The sequence below is a fragment of the Pongo abelii genome, chromosome 21 (genome assembly GCF_028885655.2).
Source record: "Pongo abelii isolate AG06213 chromosome 21, NHGRI_mPonAbe1-v2.0_pri, whole genome shotgun sequence".
Classification (NCBI taxonomy): Eukaryota; Metazoa; Chordata; class Mammalia; order Primates; family Hominidae; genus Pongo; species Pongo abelii.
This window is the reverse complement of record NC_072006.2, coordinates 8346872-8373670: the sequence shown is the minus strand read 5'-3', so window position 1 is coordinate 8373670 and position 26799 is coordinate 8346872. Positions and strand designations below refer to the sequence as shown.

Genomic DNA, 26799 nt, shown 5'->3' with positions numbered 1-26799 from the left:
GATACAAGTTGTTCAAATAGATTTCTGTTTTGGGAGAACCGAACTAAATTTTAAAAGGACATTTTTGACATTAGGGCAGCTAATATTGTGAATAAATAAGCATTAATTTGTTAATACATTCTTGTTAAGAGCTTGGGCTCTGCTAGTTTCAAATCCTAACTTCACTGTACATAGGTTAGGTTTACTAAACCCCCTATATCTTTCTTCCATAGCTGTGAAATGAGGATCTAATAATACCAGGCTTCTGGTTGGAAAGACTGAAATGATGTACCTTGTATCTTGTATTTTTATTTCTTAAAACTTTAATAAATAGGCCGGGCACGGCAGCTCACGCCTGTAATCCCAGCACTTTGGGAGGCTGAGGCGGGCGGGTCATGAGGTCAGGAGATCGAGACCATCCTGGCTAACACGGTGAAACCCTGTCTCTACTAAAAATACAAAAGAATTAGCCGGGCGTGGTGGCAGGCGTCTGTAGTCCCAGCTACTTGGGAGGCTGAGGCAGGAGAATGGCATGAACCCGGGAGGCAGAGCTTGCAGTGAGCCGAGATCGCGCCACTGCACTCCAGCCTGGGCGACAGAGCGAGACTCTGTCTCAAAAAAAAAAAAAAAAAAAGAACTTTAATAAATAATGACTTTATGTTTGAGATACACCAAGTTTTTTTGAAGCGTATATTTTTCTTCTGCATTTTAATTGATTACAAATTTACTATAATCTGTAATTTAGTACCTCTCATAGATACATCAGCATATTTGAATGCCTTAAAGCTACTGAATATTTCTGGTTATTGTTTATTAGAGAGCATAGCAGGGTGGCTTACTGTTAGAATTATTATTTTTTCACTCCTTATATAGTATTAAGGCTTTCACAAACTAGTGTCCTTGAATTGGGAAAAAACAGAGCTACATGACTTATCCCACATTTTAGAGCTTCAGATTGTAAAATTTCAGTACTGGGAAAAATCAGTTTAAAGTAAGCCATCAGAGACTTACCACTAAAATTTCAACCTGGAAGGAGCTTGCTTCTAATTATGTTTTCAGAAGTAAGCTTTTAATAGAAAGAAATACTTTGCCATTTGTTAATGTGTTCCTGATGTTTTATCCATTGAATTACGGGATACATGACAGAATTCCATCCAACGTTATTATTGTGGCACAAAGCACAAACAGGAAAAAAATGAATTTCAGCTGTTTGAATGAAAATAAAAGTGTGATAGGATGGAAAGAATGTCCTGGACCATTTTTTATTTATTTTAAAAAAAATATATACATATAGAAATATTTACTTAACCAGTTTTTTTCCATATCACCTTTTTAAGATATAAGGACATTGATTATATTGACTTGCTGAAAAAAGAAAAAATAAATGAATTTTTAAAATTAAAAAAGATACAAGGACAAAATGAATTTTAAAAATTAAAAAAGATACAAAGACAATCTGTTAACACTGATGTTTCCCAGCTAAATGCTTAATAATGTCAGACATTTTTGGTAAGCAGTTAGCCATAGGTTATAGAGGAGAGGGACTTCATTATCCTGCTAGTAGAGTTTCCTTTACTTGAGACAGCCAATTCAATAAGTCTGTATGTTTTGCATTAAAACCCAGGTTTCTGATTTGTTTTTGATTTGGAGACTTGCAGTGGAAATGTAGAACAAACTTTTTGGTGTATTAGTTTTCTTGGGTATTTGTTGCCTGTGAATTTTATACTGTTTCTTTATATTTTAATTATTTTTGTAGAACTAGGAAATGCAGATGTGAATGTTAAATTAATTGAAGTAACTCCTAATTCATTTTTATTCTTAATATATTAATGAGATCATTGGAGTAAGCATGCTTGCTCAAAAATGGAAAGGTTCCAGTATTCTTAGGTTTGGATTATAAACAACTGCCTTTATCTCTTCTCTTCGGTCTGAATAGCTGCAAACCGAATTCATCCCAACAATATTCAGCATACGTTTATTCAGCATAACATTTTAAAGCCACTGTGCTGGATAGTGGAGGACATAAAGACGGATAAAATGCCACCATCTTCATTATCTTGCAGCTTATAGGAAAGAGAAGCCCAAAGATGTTATGTGACTGCAGAATTATTATCCAATATAAATTTTAATAAAAAGGGGCATTCCCAAGCATACTACTATGACCGTGCAAATTTATATTGCAACTGATCTTTATTCTACATGAGACCCTAAGTCTTTCATTTAATATTCAGAAATTTAAGTCTGATTTTGATATCCTATGGTCTTAACAGCATCTTTTAGAAGAGAGTGACCGTAAGATCTGAACACGAGTTAGAAATGAATTGTTTCTGTGTATTAAGTGAATTTTTTTTTCATTAGGTGATGATGGAGTCAATGTAGAAGAAGATGGGAAAACAAAGAAAAGTCAGAAAGATGATGAAGAACAAATTGCTAAATACAGGCAGCTCTTGCAGGTTATTCAAGAAAAAGAAAAGAAAGGCAAAGAAAATGATATGGAAATGGAAATTAAATGGGTTCCAGGTAAGAATTAGATACTAAATGTTTTCTCTTTTTCGAATTTCAGTATGTTGAGTACATTTTAAATATGAAGGAGCCAGAAATATCTTGGTGAGGACCTTAACATCGTATTTGCATACACCATTTAACTAACTTAATGACTAGCATTTTAGACTCTTACCAGCTTATTCTTAATTGGTTTATTTGATTTACTAACTATAAATTATTCCTGTCCATTTATCAGAGTAGCCTTTCCTAGGTTTGAGCCTGTATTCTCAAGATATAGAAACTTGAATCCAGGCACCGTGTGTTCTAAAGTTACTACACTTCTTTTGAATATGTTTAATTCTTAAGTGACCTTTTCTTCCATAACCCCCCACTAGTCCTTAATTCATGAGGTTTCACTAACACAAAATATGTATTACATAGTCTTCCATCTTCAATCTTGCTGCGAATAGTCAAAGAAATATAGCATAGTAGAGTAAAATAATACTAGTACAAAACAAATTAAAACCATGTCAAAGCTAAACAAAGATAAAAGCTGGGATAAATGGGATCATTCTGTAGTAAACAGCAGTTGCCCCTTTTTCATGGTTTCACTTTCTGCAGTTTGTTACCCAGTATAGTACAATAAGATACTTTGAAAGAGGAAGAGAGATTATATTCATGTAACTTTTATTACAGTATAATTGTTCTATTTTATTGTTGGTGTTGTTAATCTCTTACTGTGCCTAATTTATAAGTTAAACTTTATCATAGCTATAGATGTATAGGAAAAAACATACTATCTATAGGGTTCAGTACTATCCATGATTTCAGACATTCACTGTGGGTCCTGGGATGTATCCTCCTCAGATAATGGGGGACTACTGTACACATTTTTTTCAACAGTGTTGGGCAAATCATCATGGACTTCTGCAGTCAATACTGTTTTTATAGATTACTGCTGTTTATATTATATATGTGTATAACTTTTAAAACCAGATATATTTTTGGATAAGGGTTCAGTTCTTTAGCCTATATTAGTCTCTAGGAGAAAGAGTACTAACCAGTTGTAGGAATACCATTGCTTAAAACTTAAAAGTGTTCTGTTACCAATTCCATTTTTATAAGTAGTGTGCTTTTGTATTGGGAATAAAACATTTGTTTGCATGGGTTTTTATTTGGGAAAAAATTAGGGTATTTTGGTATTTGAGGATTGACTGGCTATTGTGGTAAATTTGCTAGGATGGTCTGCTGCATATTCCTACAGGAATGAAGTGCTGTGTTGCAACCCATTTGTTTTCAATGTTTGGCTTTTGCAGGAAGTGGTGGTAAGAACGAATGAAGTTTACTGGTGTATCATATGACAAGTGGTTGGGAGAACTCAATTGATTTGGCCTGGAGAGGAAAAGTCTAAAAAGTGATTTTAACAGCTATTTTTAAATACTTGCAGAATATGTAAATGAAGACTTAATCTCTTTTATTACCTCACAGGTTAGCACTACTGCCAGTGGATAAAAGTTGAAGGAAGGTAGATTTTAATGTAATAATATAAAGAGGAATTCTCTGTATTATTAGAATTGTCTCACAGAAGAACTGAAGGCTGCTTTAAGGGGTTGAGCTCTCTGTGTCAGTAAATCTTTACAATAAGGCTACATAATCATGCTACTCAGAGATGTCTGTTAAGAAATATTTTACTTGAGTCCCTTGACTTTATGATTCTAAGAAATGTTGAATTCTGTCTTTTAAGTTGAATATATTGTAGTTTAATTCTAATATTAGAATGAGCTTATTGAATATATTTTAATATTAACATTTTTAAATTGAAGTGTTCAGTTGTCTGAGAAAGCAGATCTAAAATAAACTGGATTGAGGTGTTTTATAGCAAATATTTCAGAAATATTTAATGCCAGTTGTAAGGTACAGATATATGATACATGTTCCCACACTAAGTGGACCACATCTAGATTGAGTCTTTATTAACATAATTATGAAACCAGGCACAGGGGCTCACGCCTGTAATCCTAACACGTTCGGAGGCCAAGGTGGGTGGATTACTTGAGCCTCAGATGTTCGAGACCAGCCCGAGTAGCATGGCAAAACTGTTCCATCTCTACAAAAAAATAAAATTAGCTGGGCGTGGTGGCGCACGCCTGTAGTCCCAGCTACTGGGGAGGCTGAGGTGGTAGGCTCACCTGAGCTCAAGGAGGTTGAGGCTGCAGTTAGCTGTGATCATGCCACTGCACTCCAGCCTAGGCAACAGAATGAGACCCTGTCTCAAACAAACAAACAAACAAAACATAGTAATGTAGGGCAAATACCTAAAAGTGGTATTTACACCTGTTATCTGTAACTGGAAGTTTTAAGCATTGCTTATGTTTCCTGGGATAAACCCCACCTTGGTCATGGTACCTTATCTTTTTATATATTCCCAGCTTAATTTAGTAATACTTTATTAAAAATATTTGTACTTGTGGCAAAGAGGAATATGATCTGTAGTTTTCATTCCTCATATTGGTTTTTGGTATTAGAGTAATGTTGACCTTATGAAGTGAAAATGTAAAATGAAAGATTATCATCTGTAATTCCACTATCCTAATTCAACCACTGGTTAAGAAGATTACAGTTTAATTTACCATTTCTCTGTTGTTGAATATTCAATCAGATTTCTAATCTTTCACTACAGTGGACTTATAACATTGAAAAAAAAAATAGGACCGATCTCAAACCCACAAATAACAAGCTTTTCTTAAATCTCTTCATTTTCATCAGCAGCCAAGTAATTGGCTTGCCTTTTTAGGGCCTTTTAATTTTAAAAACTTTTACAACAGAGGTGTGTTGTTCGTCTCTCCCAGCCTAGAAATGTTTCCAAGCATGTCAGGACTAGTAGAGAACAACCAGGCCACAATGAGAAACTGATGCTAGCATTCAGGCTTAACTCACTAGTTAGTTACGTGACTTCCTTGCTCACACAGCAACTTTACATGTGCTGTAGATCAACCTGTGGTTCTCTCACAAGATGTTAAAACTACCAGTGTCAAAACCTCAAATGTTAAATCCCAGATGCCAAGTATCTGGGATGTTATAAATAACCTATAGCTTTTTCCATATTTTGAATTATTTTCATAGGATAGTTTCCCAGAAATAGAATTACTAAGAAAGGGCATGAATACTTTTTGTGTCTTGAAGTTATTGCCAGATTGCTTTCTGAAAGTGTTGTACCAGCTTATAATACCTTCAACAATCAGTAAGAGTGTCAGTTTCACGGAATTATCGTCAACACTGGGTATATATTTTTTACTTTTAATTGAATAGGGGAAAATTGGTATTTTAATGTATAATGAGTTTCAAAGGTCTTAAACTGTAATATTTTGACAGCCTCTAATGGGATATTGTTATCTGTGAATCCTTATATCCATGCACGCATGCACATGCAAGTGTAAAGGGGTTTCTGTGTGCTATACATATAAGATCACTGAGCAATCTTTCTGTACCTCAGTTTATTCATATGGAAATTGGAACTAATAATACCACTTTCTTGCTTAGAGATACTTACAAACGTTATAAACTACAAAGTACTTTCATGACGTGTGTATTTTAGTGAATTTATGTCTTAAGAAATGTGTGTTTTCAGTAACAGTTACCCTGAACCTCAGGACTTTTTTGATGTTATGCTTCAGTAAACCACGGAGGGTCAGTATGAGATTATACCATATCATTCATTGGTTCTGTGGCTTGAATCTCCAAAATATTAACCTTTTCAGGAAAATAAGTACTCTTAATCACTGACATTTGTTATGGTTTGGTTTGATTTTTCAAAAGAAATTCTAGTTTAGACTATTTAAACTTTCTACCTTTTTACATTGGGTTATACAGTATAGTAACATGAGGAGTTTAATTTCTTAAGGGTAAGTATTAAGGGAACTTATAACACATTCGTGGGCGTAACAACTGGAATGAGCTACTCTTTCTATCAATATTTTAGTTCCTATGGAAATGTAATAATACAATTTTATTAATTAGGATTATAAATAAGTAAAAATGTTGAATTATAAAATTTTTAAAGAAAGTTATACTTAATTATTTTGATGTATGTGAAGTTGTATTTCCTATCTCAATGCATTGCTAAAGGTATCCTGCCAACTTACTAAGGAGTAGACAAGGTGATGCATATAATTAGTCAGTTGGGCCTTCATCAAGAAATGTACTTCGTTGAGGAATTTGTAATACATGATAAATGAAGTGTAATCAGTTTTAACTCTTTATATAACTTCTCCTGTATTAATAGTCCAGTTAATCTACATAATATTTTTTGTAGATAATGCAAGCTGAATATAAAGTATATATGAAATTCCATCCAGAAATAAATAATGGCACGTTTCTTTGTTTATAATCTTAAAATTTTGATTATGATAAAAGTCCTGTTTTTCTTAGCTATCTCTGGCTTAATAGATACTAGTGAAATGGATAGCTGGTCTTTTTTCTACTCAGCATTCTACAGAACCCCAACTTCTCTTCCTTACTCCATCAAATACTTACTGAATACCTACTCTGTGCCGGGAATTATTTTATACACTGTGTGAACAAAACATAAAAATCCCTGAACTCACAGATCTTATAATCTGGTGAAGGAGAGACTAAACATGTGACAGATATATAAGAAACATATTTGACCACGAACTAAAGAAAGTAGAGGTCAGGGAGTGAGCCTGGCCCAGGAAGACTGTGTGAGCAGAGGAAGTAGCATAGGAGTGTCCTCGAAGCTATACTTTGTCTCTTGTGTTTGAGGAATCCAAGCAGAACAGTGTGACTACAGTGGAGGACAGAAGTAACTGAGATCAGAGAGGTAGTTTGGGGCCAGACATGAAGACCTTGTAGGCCATTATAAAGACGTGAATTTCTGTGACTGAGATGAGAAACCACTGGAGAGTTTTGAGCTCAGGAGCAGTCAAATCTGACTCTTATATTTAACAGGATCACACTTGCTGCTATAGATAAGTAGATTAAAGTGGGGGGCAAGGACCAAATTGGGGAGATCAATCAAATGGCTTTTGGAGTAATTTTCAGATAGTGAAGCTTGTGGATGGAACATGTCTGCAAGGGAGCATCAAGAATTCTTTTTTTTTTTTTTTCATACATTAAGTTCAAGATGCCCATTGATACCTAAATAGACATGCCAAGGAATCAGTTGGTTATACAGTTAAGAGTACAGGGCTGATAGAGATAGAGAATCTTCATTGTGTAAATCTCTGAAAGTGAATAAGAACAACAAGGTAGTGAATATAGGTAAAAAAGAAAGGTTCAAAAGCTGATCCTTGGAGCACTCCAACATCTAGAGGTAGAGGACATGAGCCTGGACCATTCCGAGCAGCTGGAGAGGCTATCAGAGAAGCAGGAGGAAATTCAGAATTGCGGTGTATTCAGCCTGCCAATAAAGAAGGCATTTCAGTGAGAATATGGGTCAGTAAAATGCAGGCTGAGAATGACGATTGGATTTAGCAGTGTGAAGCTCACTGGTGATATTGAATGGTTTTTGTGGGATGATGGGGGATGAAAGTATGGTTTGAAGGAAGAATGGGAAGAGAGGAATTAGAGACAGTAAGTACAGGCAACTCTCTTTCTAAAATATTTGATAGAAAGTTGCAGGCACCATGACACTTAAAAAAAAGCACTTCAAAATGTAACTTCCAAAAACTAAGACATGCTTCCATTATAAGCACCATGCCACTTTCACACCAAGGGAATTGTTAGGCTCAGACTGCTAGAGAGATTAACTTATGCCTAGTGGTCCATTATTGGAATGCTAAGCTTGTGGAAGTTATTTATATCCTACTGCTTAAAGTTTGATTGCAAAAATTCAAAAAATTGCAACCTCAGGCCAGGCATAAATGGGTTAAAATGAAAAGATTGGAGGTGGTGGTAGAAGAGTAGGATGCTTGGAAAGTAAGATTGTGGTGGGATTGCAACTTTGGGTAATCACGTAACCAGTTTACAATCCTGGCAGTGAATTTCTGAGATGGGGTAGAGTGTAGAACCATAGGAGAGGAGGTCAGTGAACTATGAGGCCAAAGGTGTGTTCAGAGGATCATCTGTGTGGATACTGAAATCACCAAGAATTATGACAGGAGTATTCGAAAGAGTGGCAGTGAGCTAAAATTAAAACGAGAAGAGCAACTGCGGTCATTAGAGATCTACATCAGGTTCTGGAAGAATTTGCTTACAAAAAAGATATCTACAATAAGGAAGAGTGTAGTTTATCTAGTATAGCCTGAAAATATGATATTCAGAGTGGAGGCACTGGGGAGGAGGGCGAGCCAGTGGATGGGAATTGGCAGTTAGTCGCAGGGACAGTAGGAGAGAAAAATTCACCTGCTAAAAGAGATAGAGGGGAAGCAGTGTCCTCAGAAGAGAGCTAAGTTTTAGTGAAACTCCAGTTAGCAGATAAATGGGTAAGGGGGCTTTTGTTAATGACTAATGACTGACTGAAACTGACTAGTGAGTAGAACGGCTTTAGTCATTGAGGATGTTCAGCATTGTTTTGGGAGAAGGAATGATTTGGAAATTGTAAACTTCATGTGGTGGCAGATTTAAATATGAATAAAGGGATTTTGAGATTAGTTTTGATCATCTTAAAGCTTTAATAGTGGTAGGGATGTGAATGTCATTGGGATATCTTGGCAGGAACACACAGAGTTCTAGAATACTTACTCTTGGGAAGGAGGCATGGAAACCAGAAAACTAGAGGTGCCTCTTACTGTCTCGTGCTGGCAAGGCCTTCTCTTACTGTCTCCCACAGCAAGAGGAGTCCCTTTTTGACTCCTATTCCTTGGGCATGGAGTAGGGGTGTAGCTCTTCCTTTGTTCTGCTTTTTCCTCCTCCAGTCTTCACAGTTGTAATTTCATTTTTATTCTCGTATCTGTTCTTTATCCTTCATCCTCCCCTGCCACATTTATTTTATCTCCATTTCTCTGTTCAGTTGTTCCATTGAGTAGTTTAAACAGAGACATCAGTGACATGCATATGTAGCCATTGTATTATTCATTCTTTTTATTTAGAAGTAAAAATGTTTTTGAATTAGTTGGGCATTCATTTTGTTAGGCAGCCCAGTTTCAAGCATTTTAATTTTTAGACATCTCAAAACCTGTTCACTGTTTAGTTTTGGCTCCATTTTCATTTATTGCCAATGTACTCATTATTTGAAATGTATTCACAAAAATTTTTTTTGGTCAGAACTTTTAAAATAACCAGATGTTTAAAATTTTGAATCGAGTATAGAAGAGGGCATTAAATGGAAAACCTGAACTTAAAAATAAGCTAAAAGAATTTGTGGTTTGCCTCAGATTTTAGTGGTGGGGAGGAAACCAGGTCACAGTGCACTCTTGTAACTTGTATGAAGTCACACAGCTGGTAAGTGGCTAGAATTTTAAAACCTAAGCCTGAGCTCCTTCCGTGAATCATCCAGTTAACAGGTTGACTATGAGGAGTTTGTAAGGTAATAAGCTATTAACTTCATACTGTGCAAAAAAGATTGGAGTCATATTTGAAATGTGTAATAAAAATGAGAAGCACTTAGAGTTATCTAAAAATGATGCTAATACATTTCCTCCATATGATTGCTGGTAGTTTTCTCAGTGCTTCTTGAATTATTTGATAGACTGTTTTCTCTCTTAATAATATTGATTTATTGTTATTTTTTGTTTTATTTATTTTTTTATTTTATTTTATGTATTTATTTTGAGACCTTCTTCTGTCGCCCGGGCTGGAGTGCAGTGGCGCTATCTTGGCTCACTGCAACCTCCGCCTCCTGGGTTCAAGTGGTTCTCCTGCCTCAGCCTCCCGAGTAGCTGGGACTATAGGCGTGGGCCACTACACCCAGCTGATTTTTGTGTTTTTTGTAGAGATGGGGTTTCACCATGTTGGTTGGCCGGGATGGTCTCAATCACTTGACCTTGTGATCCACCCGCCTCAGCCTCCCAAAGTGCTGGGATTACAGGTGTGAGCCACCACACCCGGCCGATGTAATTTTTAAAAAGAGACTTTCCAAGAAGCTTTTAAAAAAGATTTAATGCAAAAAGCAAGGATATTTTTATACTAGTAGTTTCAGAAAGTGCTAAAATTGCAATGCCTTATGAAGTTTCAGGTTAATTGATCTGGTTCCCCCCCACATCCCCCCATAGGATTCCAGTTAAAATATGTAAATCAGCAAGATCCTCTGGTTGCAAAGATCAAGGATGATTCTGTTAATAACAGTCCTTCCCGCTGTTTGCATGTGTAGCCACTGTTTCTAGACCATACTGTTAATACCTTTTTTTTTCTTTTTATAACTATGCCTTAAACTTGCAATCTGCCCCAAGTGAGCTCAAGAAAAGAAAACTTGTCACATGTATTGTTTTCCCATAGCCCACAGCTATGCTGATTTGTTTGAAGTTGTGAATTCTTTGGTCTGGAAAGCAAAACTTTCGCTATTCTATTTGTGATTGTCCTTCATTATTCTATCTGTATTCTAACTGCCTGGCTAGTAAGCTGTCATTTTTCGTTGCACATGTTCCATGTGTTATTTTGACAGAACTCAGTCATACTACTTGCTTTCAACAGTTTCATTATTGCAAAATTGAAAAGTTGGGCCCTGATGTTATGCTGTAGGTTCTTCATAAAGTTTTGCTAAATGGATAACATAATAACCTTTTATTACATTTTCTCACAGATACGTTTTTGAGTATAGCATCTTCGTGTCTCTTCTCAAGTGTTATTTATTTATTTATTTATTTTTTTAAGAGACAAGGTCTTGTTCTATTGCCCAGGCTGAAATGCAGTGGTTCGATCATGACTCATTCATGGGCTCAAGCGATCCTCCTGCCTCAGCCTCCCAGGCATCTAGGGCCACAGGTGTGTGCCACCATGTCTACCTAGTTCATTTTTTATTTTTTGTAGAGCCAGGCTCTTACTATATTGCTCAGGCTGGCTTCAAAATCCTGGCCTCAAGCTGTCCTCCCTCCTTGGCCTCCCAAAGCGCTGGAATTACAGGCATGAGCCACCATGCCCTGCTTTTTGAAAGGATTGTATTAATTTGTTGTGCCAACTGGAGAACTTTTTATTGTTTAACTTTTGTATAATTTTGATAAAATTATACACAAAATAAAATCTAATTCCTACCATAGGTTCAGGTTTTGGAGCCAAGTAAAGGATAGGGTGTAAGTACTTTACTTTTTTGTTTGTTTGTTTGTTTCTTTCTTTCTTTCGAGAGGGAGTCTTGCTCTTTCGCCCAGGCTGGAGTGCAGTGGGGCTGTCTTGGCTCACTGCAACCTCTGCCTCCCGTGTTCAAGCAATTCTCCTGCCTCAGCCTCCTGAGTAGCTGGGACTACAGGCACATGCCACCACACCCAACTAATTTTTATATTTTTTGTAGAGATGGGGTTTCACCATGTTAGCCAGGCTGGTCTCGAACTCCTGACCTCAGGTGATCCACCCACCTCGGCCTTCCAAAGTGCTGGGATTACAGGCGTGAGCCACTGGGCCCAGCCTGGATAGGGCATAAGTACTTCTCTGTAGATCTTTGGTTTGATACAAAATTTAATCTCACTCTGGGACCATATTGCCGTTTTCTGTCCTCTGAAAGATTTGCAGCCTTTCTCAGTGTCTTTTCAGTTAGACTGTTGTAGACAGTTGCTCACTGTATGCAATATGCAATGGTGATTTTCAGAATTGAGGTCTGTGGTGAAGCCAGTAAAAACTCCTATGGCTTGAACTGGTGGCTGGGCAAACTGAATCTGCTGGTTTTGTGTGGGAGTGAGAGGGTACTTTCCTTCCTCAATTTAATCTTTACTGAGGGTGGGTGGTGGGATAGCTGTAATCAAATGAGCTGTCAAAAGATACACCCGGCCAGGCATGGTGGCTCATGCCTGTAATCCCAGCACTTTGGGAGGACAAGGTGGGCAGATCACCTGAGGTCAGAAGTTAGAGACCAGACTGGCCAACATGGTGAATCCCCATCTCTACTAAAAATACAAAAAATTAGCCAGGCATGGTGGCTCATGCCTGTAGTCTGAGCTACTTGGGAGGCTGAGGCAGGAGAATCTCTTGAACCTGGCAAGTGGAGGTTGCAGTGAGCCGAGATCATGCCACTATACTCCAGCCTGGGTGACAGAGCAAGACTCCATCTCAAAAAAATTAAAAAATAAAAAAGATATATCCTTGCTCAATCTACCCATTCAGTGATGTGGAAAACTTTTATCTGTAAAATTATTTAGCATGACCTTGAAAACCTGACCCTGTGTATGCCTAAAGATAAGTAACCACTGAGTTCCCATTGGTATTTGGAATGATGTGCCTTAGTAGTAAATTGAAGCATACACTTTGAAGTTATATGCTTTCCTAATAATTGGAAGTCCGTGTATGCCCAAAGATAAGTAACCACTGAGTTCCCATTGGTATTTGGAATGATGTGCTTTAGTAGTAAATTGAAGCATACACTTTGAAAGTATATGCTTTCCTAATAATTGGAAGTCTGGGCCAGGTGTGCGGTGGCCCACGCCTGTAATCCCAGCACTTTGGGAGGCCAAGGTGGGTGGGTCACAACATGGTGAAACCCCGTTGCTACAAAAATACAAAAAAAAAAAAAAAAAAAAAATTAGCCGGGCATGATGGTAGGTGCCTGTAATCCAAGCTACTCGGGAGACTGAGGCGGGAGAATCGGTTGAACCCAGGAGGTGGAAGTTGCAGTGACCTGAGATCATGCCATTGCACTCCAACCTGGGCAACAGAGCAAGACTCTATCTCAAAAAAAAATAATAATAATTGGAAGTCTGTCTCTGTAGGACTTAATCAAACTTTTCCTAAGCATTGTCAGCTTAGCGCATCATAAAATATATTTTATTTTAGGATTCCATTGCTGTAAACAGGGGAATTTTAAAAATTTAATTCTTAGATGCATAATTTTGATCCAGAAGAATTACCTTTTAAAATATCCTTTGAGGGGCTGGGCACGGTGACTCACGCCTGTAATCCCAGCACTTTGGGAGGCCGAGGTGGGCAGATTACAAGGTCAGGAGATCGAGACCATCCTGGCTAACACGATGAAACCCTGTCTCTACTAAAAATACAAAAAAAATTAGCCAGGCCTAGTGGCGGGCGTCTGTAGTCCCAGCTACTCAGGAGGCTGAGGCAGGAGAATGGCATGAACCTTGGAGCGGAGATTGCAGTGAGCCAAGATCGTGCCACTGCACTCCAGCCTAGGGAACAGAGCAAGACTCCATCTCAAAAAAAAAAAAAATATATATATATATATATATATATATATATATCTCCTTTGAGGGAGGAAGGGGAAGTTTGCACTTACTGGATGCCTGTGCTGTATCTGGAACTATTCTAGATGCTTCACACACAATACTACATGAAGTTCTTCAAGGTGGTTAGTACCCCATTTGCAGAAGAGAAAAACTGAGGCAGACTTGCTTAAGATCACAAAACTAGGAGACAGAACTGTCACAGATTTTTAGTAGATTCTGTCATCAGAGAACTGACAAGAATAGAAATAGAGCTTTATAAGACAAGCTGTGGAAAATGCAGTCATACCCTGTATAACGACATTTCAATCAACAGTGGACTGCATACACAACAGCGGTCTCATAAGAGTTATAGTGCAGCTGAAAAGTTCTTATCAATTAGTGCTGTCATAATGTTTTTGCACAACACATTGCCTTTTTTATGTTTAGATACACAAATACTACTATTGTGTTACAGTTGCCTACAGCATTCAGTATAGTAACATGCTGTACAGGTTTGTAGCCTAGGAGCAATAGGTCATACCATATAACCTAGGTGTGTAATAAGCTATAACATCTAGGTTTGTGTAAGTATACTCTATTATGATGTTCACACAATGATAAAAAGGTCTTAACATTAGCCTAGGTGTGTGGTAAGCTATACACCATCTAGGTTTATGTAAGTATACTCTATTTTAATATTTGCACAACAATAAAAATGCCTAACACGTTTCTCAGAAAGTGTTCCATCATTAGCTGACATGTGACCATTGAAGTCCTAAATGTTAATATTATTTTGATTCTCTGTTACCCTCATTCTATATTTTCTCTCTCTCTCTTTTTTTTTCAAGACCGAGTCTCGCTCTGTCGGCAGGCTGCAGTGCAGTGGTGCCATCTCGGCTCACTGCAACCTCCACCTCCCGGGTTCAAGCAATTCACCTGCCTCTGCCTCTGCCTCACGAGTAGCTGGGACTACAGGTGCGCACCACCACCCCCAGCTAATTTTTGTATTTTTAGTAGAGACGGGGTTTCACCGTGTTGGCCAGGGTGGTCTCTATCTCTTGACCTCGTGATCCACCTGCCTCAGCCTCTCAAAATGCTAGGATTACAGACATAAGCCACCATGCCCAGCCCTCTTTTTTTTTTTTTAATATACAACTCATTTTTCTCTGGTATACTCTTTCAAATACTGTGTAAAGGGCACTGCCAATGAAGTAGCCAGTTAATTACAAATACAAAAGTTGAAAGAGTAAACCTTAAAGGATTACTCTTTCAAGGATTCCCAACCAGCGTACCACCAGTGGATGACAAATTAGCCACAATCTTGATCCCTTTCATCCTTAGGCCCACCAGAGCCCCTAGGCTGTTTTCTTCTCTGGTTGCTTCCTCCGTTTTCTCTGTCATGCTGTACAAACATTGTCATTGTGTCTACCATGTAGGAAAATGGTTGGGAAGGTACTGCTTTCTTAGTAGTTATTTGGAAAGTCTTTTTAAAAGTAGAGGAATTATGGTTAACTTATATAAACTCACCCTAATAAATATGGAAGAAAATATTTAGATTGCAAGAAGAAAAATCAAGTTTGAATTTAGTTGTGACTAACTGTTATAAATGTTTTAAAATATTGGAATGCTAGGGAAGTTGAAATGTTTATCATTTCTTTTTGTTTTTTATAACGAAGTGTTTGAAATTGACTTAGAAATGCTGTTTAGGTTGTACCCTAGCCTCAGTATATCCTTCTATATTCATAGCTTCTGTGGACAGGAAACTCTTCCAGGGAAGAAAATGATTAGGCACCCTTGAATGTCAAGCCACCAGTTTACAGGTGGATTTTTCAAATGCAGTCTGTAGGGCCTGCTTATAATGAAATTTGGGATAGCATTAACAGTTCATTGTGATTACAGAAAGAGCATAGAGGCCTCAAAGTCAGAAAATTTAGGTTTAAGTTATTTTGATGGGGATTAACTGACAAAGAGGCAGGTGAAAGCTGTTTAGCACACAGTTGTCAAAGGGTAAACATTCTTTTACTGTCTTTTAAAAAATGTTTATACTTCATTGTGGAGAAAAAGTCATAGATTAAAGAAATACTATATGTGTATATATTTATATATTAAAGTGTGTATTTACAGTTTAAAGAAAAATAAAATGGGCTGGGCGTAGTGGCTCACAACTGTAATCCCAACACTTTGGGAGGCCAAGACAGGCAGATCACTTGAGGCCAAGAGTTCAAGACTGGCCTGGCCAATATGGTGAAACCCCATGTCTAATAAAAATCAAGAAGTTAGCCAGACATGGTGGCACACACCTATAATCCCAGTTACTCGCGTGGCTGAGGCATGAGAATCTCTTGAGCCCAGGAGGTGGAGGTTGCAGTGATCTGAGATCACATGCTACTACATTCCAGTCTGGGTGACAGAGCGAGACTCTGTGTCAAATAATAAAAATAAAATGAACACATATAGCCACAGACATTACCAGTGTCTGCAGTCCTCTGTGTGACTTCCCAGTTATGTATTAATCATTCTTTTTCTTTTCTATGTAGTTTTACCACAGATACATCTATTCCTAATAGTCTATTTTGTAGTTTTGTTAATTTTGAACTTTATAAAAGCATCCTCTGTGTATTCTTGTCATTTGCCTTTTTAAAAAGTAAACATTCTGGGCCAGGCATGGTGGCTCATGCCTGTAATCCCAGCACTTTGGGAGGCTAAGGTGGGCAGATCACCTGAGGTCAGGAGTTTGAGACCATCCTGGCCAACATGGTGAAACTCCGTCTTTGCTAAAAAAAATACAAATTAGCTGGGTGTGGTGGCAGGTGCCTATAATCCCAGCTACTTGGAAGGCTGAGGCGGGAGAACCGCTTGAATCCGGGAAGGGGAGGTTGTAGTGAGCCAAAATCGCACCGTTACACTCCAGCCTGGGCCACAGAGTGAGACTCCATCTCTAAAAAGTAAAAAATAAAATTAAACATTCTATTTTTGAGACTTAGCCGTATCCATATATGTGTATATGGTTCATTCATTTTCATGGCTACAGAGAATTCCATTGTATAACTATATCACAATGTATCTGTTCTATTGCTCGTTATTATACTTTATTTCTATTATGAAACAATGCCTTTGTGAATATTCTTGGATGTATCACGAAGATATGCATGGAATTTCTTGGATATATGTAGAATTTCTTGGTTGTAACGTGCTCATAATTACCTCTACTAGGTCATGTGTTTTCCCAAATGCTTGTGCCATCTTATACTCTCACCAGTAGTATGAGTTCCCATAGCTCTTTATCGTTACCTTTAACTGATATTATCAGGCTTTTTCACTCTTGCCATTTGAGTACATAAGTAATGGTGTCTCATGGTTTTAGTATGTGTATTCCCAGATATTGAGAGTTCCTACTGTATACCAGACTCTGTTCTTGTCATAGAGTATTGAACAGAATAGACAAAGGTCCAGGCCTTCAGTGGGCTCTGCATTCTATTGTGTGTGGCCTGGGGAGGGAGAGAAGTTAGTAAACTAATAGGCAAAATATATGCTATCTCAGATGGTAATTAAAGCTTGTGGAAACAAAAGCCTAAAGCCTACATGGGGAATAGGAAGTTTATGGTTGGGAATGAGTAGCAATTTAAATTGGATAGTCAGTGAAGACTTCACTGCTACAGTGACACTTCAACAAAGACCTAATGGAAATGATGGTAGTCACCATGTGTTATCCTAGGAAAGAGCATTTCAGGGAGAGGAAACAACAAATGCAAACGCCCTGAGGGGGAAACATTACTGATGTGTCCAAGAATAATAAGGAGGCCAGTGTGGCTGGCCAGGTATGGAAGCAGAAGATGAGGTCAGAGAGGCAGCCAAATCACAAAGGGTTTTCTACATCTCTGGATGGACTTTAGCTTTCACCCTGTGTGAGATGGGAAATGGAGATGATGTGACCTGACTTCAGTTTTTAAAGAAATACTTAGGCATTTCCCTGGTTACTAATGAGGAGGAACAGTTTGTTTTTCCTCATATGTAGAATCTCTATTCATGTATTCTTTGTCTTACTGATTCTGATTCCTAGGAGTTCTTCATATATTCTGGGCTGGTCTTTTATCAGTAGTGTGTTTTGCAGGTGTCTCTTCCTGGTTTGTGATTTTACTTTCTTTATAGTGTCTTTTGAAGAACAGAAGTGTGATATGGTCAAATTCATTAAACTTAACCTCTTTGTTTTTAAGTATCTCTGGTGTACATAATTGGAGTAATCATAATCTATAGATTAAGACAGTCTCTCATCAATGGTCTGGCATGGGCCTCTTTTTATTGATTGGTTTGTTTGTTTGTTATAATGAATAAGTGAACCCACCACCTGCTACGAAAGCTAGAACCTTGCAATAACTTATATTTACCTGTTTGATCCTCCCGTGCCATTCCATACTTGAGGAAACCATTATCCAGATTTCAGTATTTATTCATTTACTTTCCATTGTATATAGTTTTTAAAAAATATTTAATTGACAAAGATTGAATATATTTAAGCTATACAGTGTGATGATTTAATATACATATTCATTGTGTAATGATTACTACGTGATATTAACATATCCATCACCACCCATTCTGTACGCTAGATCCCAGAACTTATTCATCTTGTAACTGAACATTCCTATTTTTTGACCAACATCTCCCTATTTTCCCCACCCTAAAGCCCTTGGCAACCGCTGTTTTACTCTCTGCTTCTGAGTTTGACTTTTTTAGATGCCACATATAAATGAACTCTACTAGGTATTTATCTTTCTGTGTCTGGCTTCACCGAACATAATATGTTCTCCAGGATCATCTGTGTTGTCACAAATGGCAGGTTTTTCTTTTTTGTGGCTGAATAATATTCCATTGTATATATGTACACTGTTTCTTTATTAATTCACCTGTTGATGGACACTTAGGTTGTTTCCCTATCTTGGTTATTGCGAATAATGCTGCAGTGAACATAGGAGTTCAGATGTCTCTTCAAGATACTGATTTCATTTCCTTTGGATATATACCCAGAAGTGGGATTGCTGGATCTTATGGTAGTTCTGTTTTTAAGTTTCTGAGGAACCTCCATGCTGTTTTCCATAATAGCTGTACCAATTTATAATCCCACCAACAGTGTACACACCCTCACCGGCATTTGTTATCTCTTGTCATTTTTATAATACCCATCCTAGCAAGTGTGAGGTAATACCTCATCATGGTTTTGATTTGCATCTCTGATACTCTTGATGTTCAGCATATACCTGTTGGCCATTTGTATGTCTTCTTTGGAACATTGTATGTAGTTTTATATAACTTATAAATATTCTTAAGAGATAATGGGTACATACAAAGGAATGAAGTGCTGATACATGCTACAACATAGATGAACCTTGAAAGTACTATGCTAAGTGAAAGAAGACAGTCAAAAAGACCACATATTTTATCAAAAGTATCCAGAACAGGGAAATCTATAGAGACAGAAAAGTAGGCTAGTGGTTGCCACAGGAGGGAGTGCAGGAACAGGGTTTCTTTTTGAAGAGATGAAAATGTTCTAAAATTGTGGTGATATTTGCATATATCTGTGATATTAAAGTTGTTAACTTTGTTAATCTGGGAGGAAGTGTGGGTGTGTTTGGGATACTTTTAAATCATTTTGGGACTGATTTTTTTTTCACTTTATATTGCCAAGATTTATTTTGTGTAGCTGTAGCTCATCCACTTAACTTATATACTATAGTTTATATATTCATACTCCTGTCACATTTCAGTTGTTCTTAGGTGTTACTATGATGAATCATGCCATTAGGAACATTTCTATGCATGTCCCCTAGTACAGGTTTAAGTTTTTCTGGGTATTTGTGTTAGGAATATAATTGCTGAGTCATAAGGTATATGAATGTTGCACTTTTTTTTTTTCTTTTTGAGACAGAGTCTCGCTCTGTTGCCCAGGCTGGAGTGCAATGGCGTGATCTCAGCACTGCAACCTCCATCTCCTGGGTTCAAGCAATTCTCCTGCCTCAGCCTCCCAGGTAGCTGGGATTACAGTCACTTACCACCACACCTGGCTAGTTTTTTTGTATTTTTAGTAGAGACAGGGTTTTGCCATGTTGGCCAGACTGGTCTCGAACTCCCAAGTAGCTGGGATTACAGGCGTCCACCACCACACCTGGCTAATTTTTTGTATTTTTAGTAGAGACAGGGTTTCGCCACATTGGCCACTCTGGTCTGGAACTCCTGACCTCAGGTAATCCACCCGCGTTGGCCTCCCAAAGTGCTGGGATTATAGGCATGAGTCACCACGCCTGACCATGAATGTTGAACTTTATAAGGGTGGTGATATTACTTGACATTTCTACCAGCAGTACTTGATTTGCATTTCTCTTGTCACCAATGAGATTGAACATGTGTTTCCTTCTCCGTGAAATACTAATAGATGTTTTTTGGCCATATTTCTGTTGTACTGTTTGTGCTTTTCCTGTTGGCTTTTAGCAGCTCTTTATTCTGATACTGACCCTTTGTCTTGTATAAGACAGCAAATATCTTCTAATTTGTAATTCCTCTCTTCTCTCACTTTCTTGTGTCATCTAATGAACAAGAATACTTGATTTTAATATTGTCAGATTTATCTTTTATAGTTAATATTTTCTGTTTTATCTAAGAAACTCTTTTTTGTACAGATGAGAAGAATGTTCCCTTTGATTTTTTACTAAAAGTTGTAAGGTTTGGGACATTTAAGTCCTTGAGTTATTTTTTTTAATATGAGATAAGGACCTGATTTTATCTTGTGCCATATAGAAAATCTTTTTTATCTTGTTCCATTTGTTGAATAATCTCTCCTTTCCTCTAGTAATCTGACATATCACCTCTCATGTACCAGAGTTTCAGAACTGTGGGTTTGTTGCTTGGCTCTGTGTTTTACTGGTCAGTTGGTCTGCCTATCCCTAGACCAGTACCACACTTCAGAAAACTGGATGAAGAACATTAACGACCACCACATCTGGCCCACCTGTAGGCCAGTTTGTGTGGGGGTTCTGTGAAGAAAATGAACTAAAATGCAAACCAACAGCAACAGTTGAAAGGACTGTAGTATGCGGTATCCTTGGTGGAGAGCCAGGTTTCAGTTAGAACAAGATAAAGAAAATGTTCAGAGATATAATGAGATTCTGCTGATGATGTACTGTGAATTCCACAGAATTTAGTGATAGAGAGTTGGCAGGGAATGGGGCAGAAGAATTGATGTATTGTTACCTTCTGGGGATGAGAACATGGGATATTAGGGGGACAAGATGATTAGGGGCTTTTTGCAGTGACCAAAATGAATAGGGAGAAAAGGCATAAATAGATTATTCCTGGTGGGATGATTCCTGGGGGCAGATTGTGATAGTGAGGCTGTGAATATTGAGGATTAGGGAGGGAAGGGTATCAGCTATTATCTTGGATGCACCAAGCCAGTCCCCCTCTTAGCCTCTTTCTGGGAAGGGGCAATTTTACTGTGAGCTCACAAGACTTCCTCTTGACTCCTGTGCAAGTCAGGAAGCCGGTGTGACTAAAGAACAAGTATTTTAATCCCTCAGGGCCCACTTTTGAATCCTGTCAGGAGAGATGTGGTCTTGCTCTACAGTGTTGTCTTGGGTACCTGGCTTTTAACATATTTTAAGTGTTCTAGAGTTGCACTCTGATGTAGGTCATTTTTGCTTGTTAGCTTTAATCTTGCTTGGAATTAAATACCCCAAATCCTGAAGATTATCATCTTTTGTTCTGAAAACTTTTCTACCGTTTTCTCTGAGAGTATTACATTTTCCCAATCTTCTCTGTTTTCTCCTTCTGGAAATCCTGTTTAATATGTGTAGTACATTCTAACTCTCAATCTGATAACTCATATTTTCCATCCCTTTGAATCTCTACAACATGCTGGGTAATTTCTTCACTTTTGTTTTTCAGTTCATTAATTCTTTCTTTACCTCTGTCTAGTGTGCTGTTTATTTTTTTTCTAGTCTTATCCTTTTGTTAGTCTGATCTTTTAATTTCTTCTTTTGTTTTTTAAAAGTGCTGATTTATATTCTGTATCTGATAATTCCAATATTCATAGTCTTTATGGTTCTTATAGTTTGTTTCTGTGAAGTTTGATTGTAATCTCATTGTTCTTGAATCTTTCTTTACCTAAGGGAATTGCAGAAGCCTGTGTCAAAAGTACTTTTAAAAAATATTTGCCAGATGCCTAAGGGTACTTCCAATCCAACACCAATTGAAGCTGAGTTTTTGGATTAGATTATTTTGGGCCACACAAGTAGTGTGAATTCCAGCCACAAACCCAGGGGTTTGTGGTTATAAATCTATGTGGGAAAAATGTATTTTTACTTCCCTCTTTCTGCCCATAACCAAATCCCAAACAGGCATGTGTTCTCTCTGATTTGTGGGGGAAGGGACATCACCCACTGAGAGCACCCTTAAGCATCTTGGCTTAATGTAGTGGTCTCTGCTGGGACCTCCCACCGTGATCAGGCTTCAAACTCTGTGTCCTGGCTTCTTGGCCAGCAACCCATTACAACCAAGGATCCATATAAGACCATAGCAGATCAGTGTTTGTCCCCAAGGAAAACTCCTTGCTTCTAATCTAGTTTAATATTTCTGTTTGAGCTTTCTTTTTTTGTTTGTTTATTTGAACTTTCTTACTGTGACTGGATTCCAAGAAATTCCTTTTGTTTCCTTACATTTAAAAGTTTTCATTTATTTTCGACCTTGTCCATAAACATGTATAAAAGTAACAATAGAACAAGTAGTTCTTCAGTCTTCTTTGCCGTAAACTAATTAGCAGAATGACTTCACCAGACTTGGACAGAATTTTAGTTTGTCAGTACTAGGATAGCTTGATATTGTGTACATTGTGATTACAAACTACTTGAAAGACAAAGAAAACATACAAGTAAAGTACAGGCAAATACAGGAAACAATAGCTCCCTAATGAGGCCCAAATGTTGTTTTGTATTTGAAGTTAGCTTTTAAGAATATTTGATTCTAAGAAGCAGGGGCAGCTCGATTTACAGTAAACCGAATATGATTGTAAATGGAAGACATCATTTCAAGGGAGAGTAAAAGGTGATTTGGAAGAAGAGTATGATAAGCTCAAATTCAAGACAAATGTAAAGCAATTTCTACCCAGTTAAATAGCTTTTAGACAATCAGCAACAAAAAAACCGTGTGTTCATTGATCACATACTTTGGGCATATTTTCTATGGATGCTTCACTGAATGTTTTGGAAGGTACAGAATTGAGGGTTATATAAGAAGCAATTGCCTATCTAAGCAGCTTCCTGTACCCTCATCCTTATTATCCTTATGACTGTGTTGTTTCTGTGTAACACTATTCTCATAGTGTTAAGTGCACCCAAAGAGTATTTGTTGGCTGTGCCTGATTGGTCATTTTTGCTGTTTACTATTGTTCACAAGGCTAGTTGTTATTTTACTTTTTAATTTTATGCATTGTTGTTCCTAGTCTGTAAGGTTGGGAACAAATTTGACTCATTTTTTTCTTTTATTTGCTCTTTTATTTAGCAGACATTTATAAGATGCATGCTGTATGTCACACCTTTCACTGGACACTAGAGTTACCAGCAAGAGAAAAACAGGCTATGACCTTTGCCCTCATGGAGTTTGCAACCTTGCAACCTATTGAGATACCCATTAATGATAATTTTTACAATTCCACAAATGAATATATAATTCCAACTGTGACAAATGCTAGAGAATAAAAGACCATGGTACTGTAAGAGTTTAGGAGAGGCTGGGCACGGTGGCTCATGACTGTAATCCCAGCACTTTGGGAGGCTGAAGCAGGAGGATCATTTGAGCCCAGGAGTTCAAGACTAGCCTGGGCAACATAGTGAGACTTACATCTCTACAAAAAGTAAAATAAATTAGTTGGGTATGGTGATGCACACCTGTGGTCCCACTACTCAGTAGGCTGAGGTGGGAGGATTGCTTGAGCCTGGGAGATCTAGGCTGCAGTCAGCTGTGATTGCACTACTGCACTCCAGCCTGGGCAACAGAGCAAGACCCTGTCTCCAAAAAAAAAAAAAAAAGTTTAGGAGAGAGGGATTTACAGAAGTTCATACAAGAAATTGTAAGATCCTGAACCAAGTTCAAAACACTTCAGATCTTCATATTTCTTATTTGAAAGATTGATCACTTGGCTTATCCAATATGCTTTAAGGATATCCTGTGCACATAGTCACCCTACTTTACCAGGGAGGAAAAAATGGCCCTGGCAAAGATCCCGTTTACTTATCTGGACCAAATATCCTGTGACCCCTGTTATGTGAGTGAATGTGTCCTTCCTTCTCCCTACACCATTGGGGTGGAGAGTTTGAAGGAGTGTCTTTGATGACACTGTTCCTCAAGGCATGGCCAGTGGTTTTCCTCTAAAAAGCCTTTTACTCAGTTCGGCCACAGTCTGGCCAACATGGCGAACCCTGTCTCTACTAAAAATACAAAAAAAATTAGCCGGGCGTGGAGGCGTGTGCCTGTAATCCTAGCTACTAGGGAGGCTGAGGCAGGAAAATCGCTTGAATCTGGGAGGCGGAAGTTGCAGTGAGCCGAGATTGCACCATTGCACTCCAGCCTGGGTGACAGAGCAAGACTCTGTCTCAAAAAAAAAAAGCCTTATACTCAGAGTGGATTCCAAATTTGAAGTTTTGGTGGCAGTGGTGGTGGCTGGTTAGATTTTAAAAGCTACTTTTGGAATTGAGTGTTACACAGTCAGGTTTAATTAAAGAGTGCTAGTTTCAGCCTATATCAGAAATGTTTAAATGTACATTTTGTTTTTATGACCAAAGCCGATTGTAGTACCTAGTGGAGTTATTTTAAGTTGTTCATCTCCTGCCCTTTGAAGACTTTTCAGATATTACAAATGAGTAAGGTAGGCGGAATGTATACTCTTATTTTTGTGTGTTTTGCAAGGATATTTAAAAACATTTTTATATGTATGCAAACTGCCAGAATAATTCTGAATGGATTGTGCTTAAATTATTATTGTCATAATTGAGTCATCTATGTTGTTGGCTCTGAAAGAGGTTTTTGCCCCTTATTTGTAGGATTATTGATGTTATTTTTAACTAATTCAGAAGTCCTTGGATATGTACTTAAAATTTTTTAAACAAATTTGTGCAAAACTAAAAACAGTTACAATGAAGTTGTTTTTCAGTCACATAGTGGCTGCTCTCGGAGGCTAAAACTGTCACTGAAGAATGTTCTTGTACTTATGCCAAGAGGCTTCTGGGATGGGCATATTTTTAAGAACTTAGAACATAAACAGCTGTGATCTGTGGCAAGAAATTTAAATGACCTCATGATGACAACAAGAACAAAGCATTTTTTAAGTTATCATGGTGGTGTGTGAATTCATTGCAATGTGTTTCTTATGCTACTATTTGGGTGTATTAAGTGAGAGCCAGGCAAAAAAAAATTACAGACTATTAAACTGAAGATACTATTTCTTTATTGTTGTAAACAAAGTACCAGAAAAATAATATTTCCTAAGAATAAACATAACATGAATTATTTTAGACTTATAAGTCCTTTTCTTTTTTGTTTTTAACCACATGAACCACTTGAGGATCAAGCCCATTTATTTCAATCCTACAGTTTTGATTCATTTTCTGTTAGAGAGAATATGTTCCAAACATGAAAGATCAAACAGTTGGCTTGAAATAAGAATCCCTCCTTTAAGACAGATCAATTAAGTGTTTATTAAGTATTTACTATGTGTCTGGCACTATGCTAAATATTATGAAATACTAAAGAAGGTGACTTTAAGCTGCTTTTGGTCTAGTTAGAAGAAAGGACTGCTCAGATGAAACTTATAAATTAGGAAGACATTATATAATCAAGCACCAAATAAAATACCATCACTTACGTGGTTCAAATATTGACATAGCCCTTTTTTTTAGAAATGATTTTTAATGATTGTCTAGAACAGTGATTCTTAACTAGAGGTAATTTTGCCCCCCAAGAGGATATTTGGCAATGTCTGGAGACATTTTTGATTATTACACCTGGGGTTACTAACATCTAGTGGATAATCAGAGATATTGCTAATAACTTCCAGTGCACAGGATAGCCCGTCACAACAAAGAATTATCTGGTCCAAAATAACAATAATACTGAAATTGAGAAAACCTGATGTAGAACCTACAAATGTCAACGCTGGTAAGCTTCAAAGTTACAGGAATGGACTTTCATCTCCCCCCAGGCTAGACCTTTTCAGCTCCTATAAATGTTCTTTACCTTAAGCTCTTGGATCATTACAGAGAGATGATCTTTGGATAGTCATAAACCTCCTGAACATTGTACGCAAGTTTTTCCAGTACAGTGTTAGAGTCCATAACTTTTATCAAAATCTCATGCTATCCATGCCTCCAAAAAAGGTTGAGACACATCAACCCAGTCCTCTAGTCACCTAAGAGATAACAACATAGAACCTTCCTTAGCATCGTGGTGATTTAGAAGTAGAGCTTGGAACAAAATCAGAAAATAACTTTTTTGGTGAAAAAATTTCTATATTAGTTTAGTATTTTGAAGTAATAAAATCTTAATGCATGAGGAAATTATAGTAGAATACTTCAAAGAGTATTATTTAAACATCATGTAAGAATACAACACTGTACATTTAAAATTTTAGACTGAACTGATTGTGTGCTGACCTACAGGCAGAATACATAAATTATTTTGTTCTTTGAAATCAACTTGTTTTATCAGAATTTGCTGCTTTCTCTCACATGAACATCCCAGTTTACATTTCTTAGGTGCTGTTTGTCTGTTGAATCAGAGATCTAAACATGGTTTTATATTACACATTTCTCCTGAAAACTGTTTACTAAAGTAAATTATGTTTTTCTCATAAGAAACATTTTTGAATTGAGAACTGTGTTCTGATTTGGCATCCTGTAAGTTAGAGATCCTAACAGCAGTATGTCATAAAAACAAATCTGTGTTACCTTGGGTGTGCATATAGGTTAACATTAATACTTTTCTAAGCTATAGAAATTTGGAGATTAAGTCTTGGGTTAAAAACCAAGGAAGATCTTAG

General features: G+C 37.4%; 1 protein-coding gene across 2 annotated transcripts in view; it reads left to right on the top strand.

Annotated features, from left to right (window-relative positions):
- ESF1 (ESF1 nucleolar pre-rRNA processing protein homolog) overlaps positions 1-26799 on the top strand; it is a 68835-nt gene that overhangs the window by 21095 nt on the left and 20941 nt on the right. For both annotated transcript variants that reach the window (XM_009233309.4, XM_009233308.4), the window contains exon 9: positions 2338-2499. In XM_009233309.4, coding sequence (XP_009231584.3) covers positions 2338-2499 — 162 coding nt within the window. The remainder of the gene's footprint in view (positions 1-2337; positions 2500-26799) is intronic.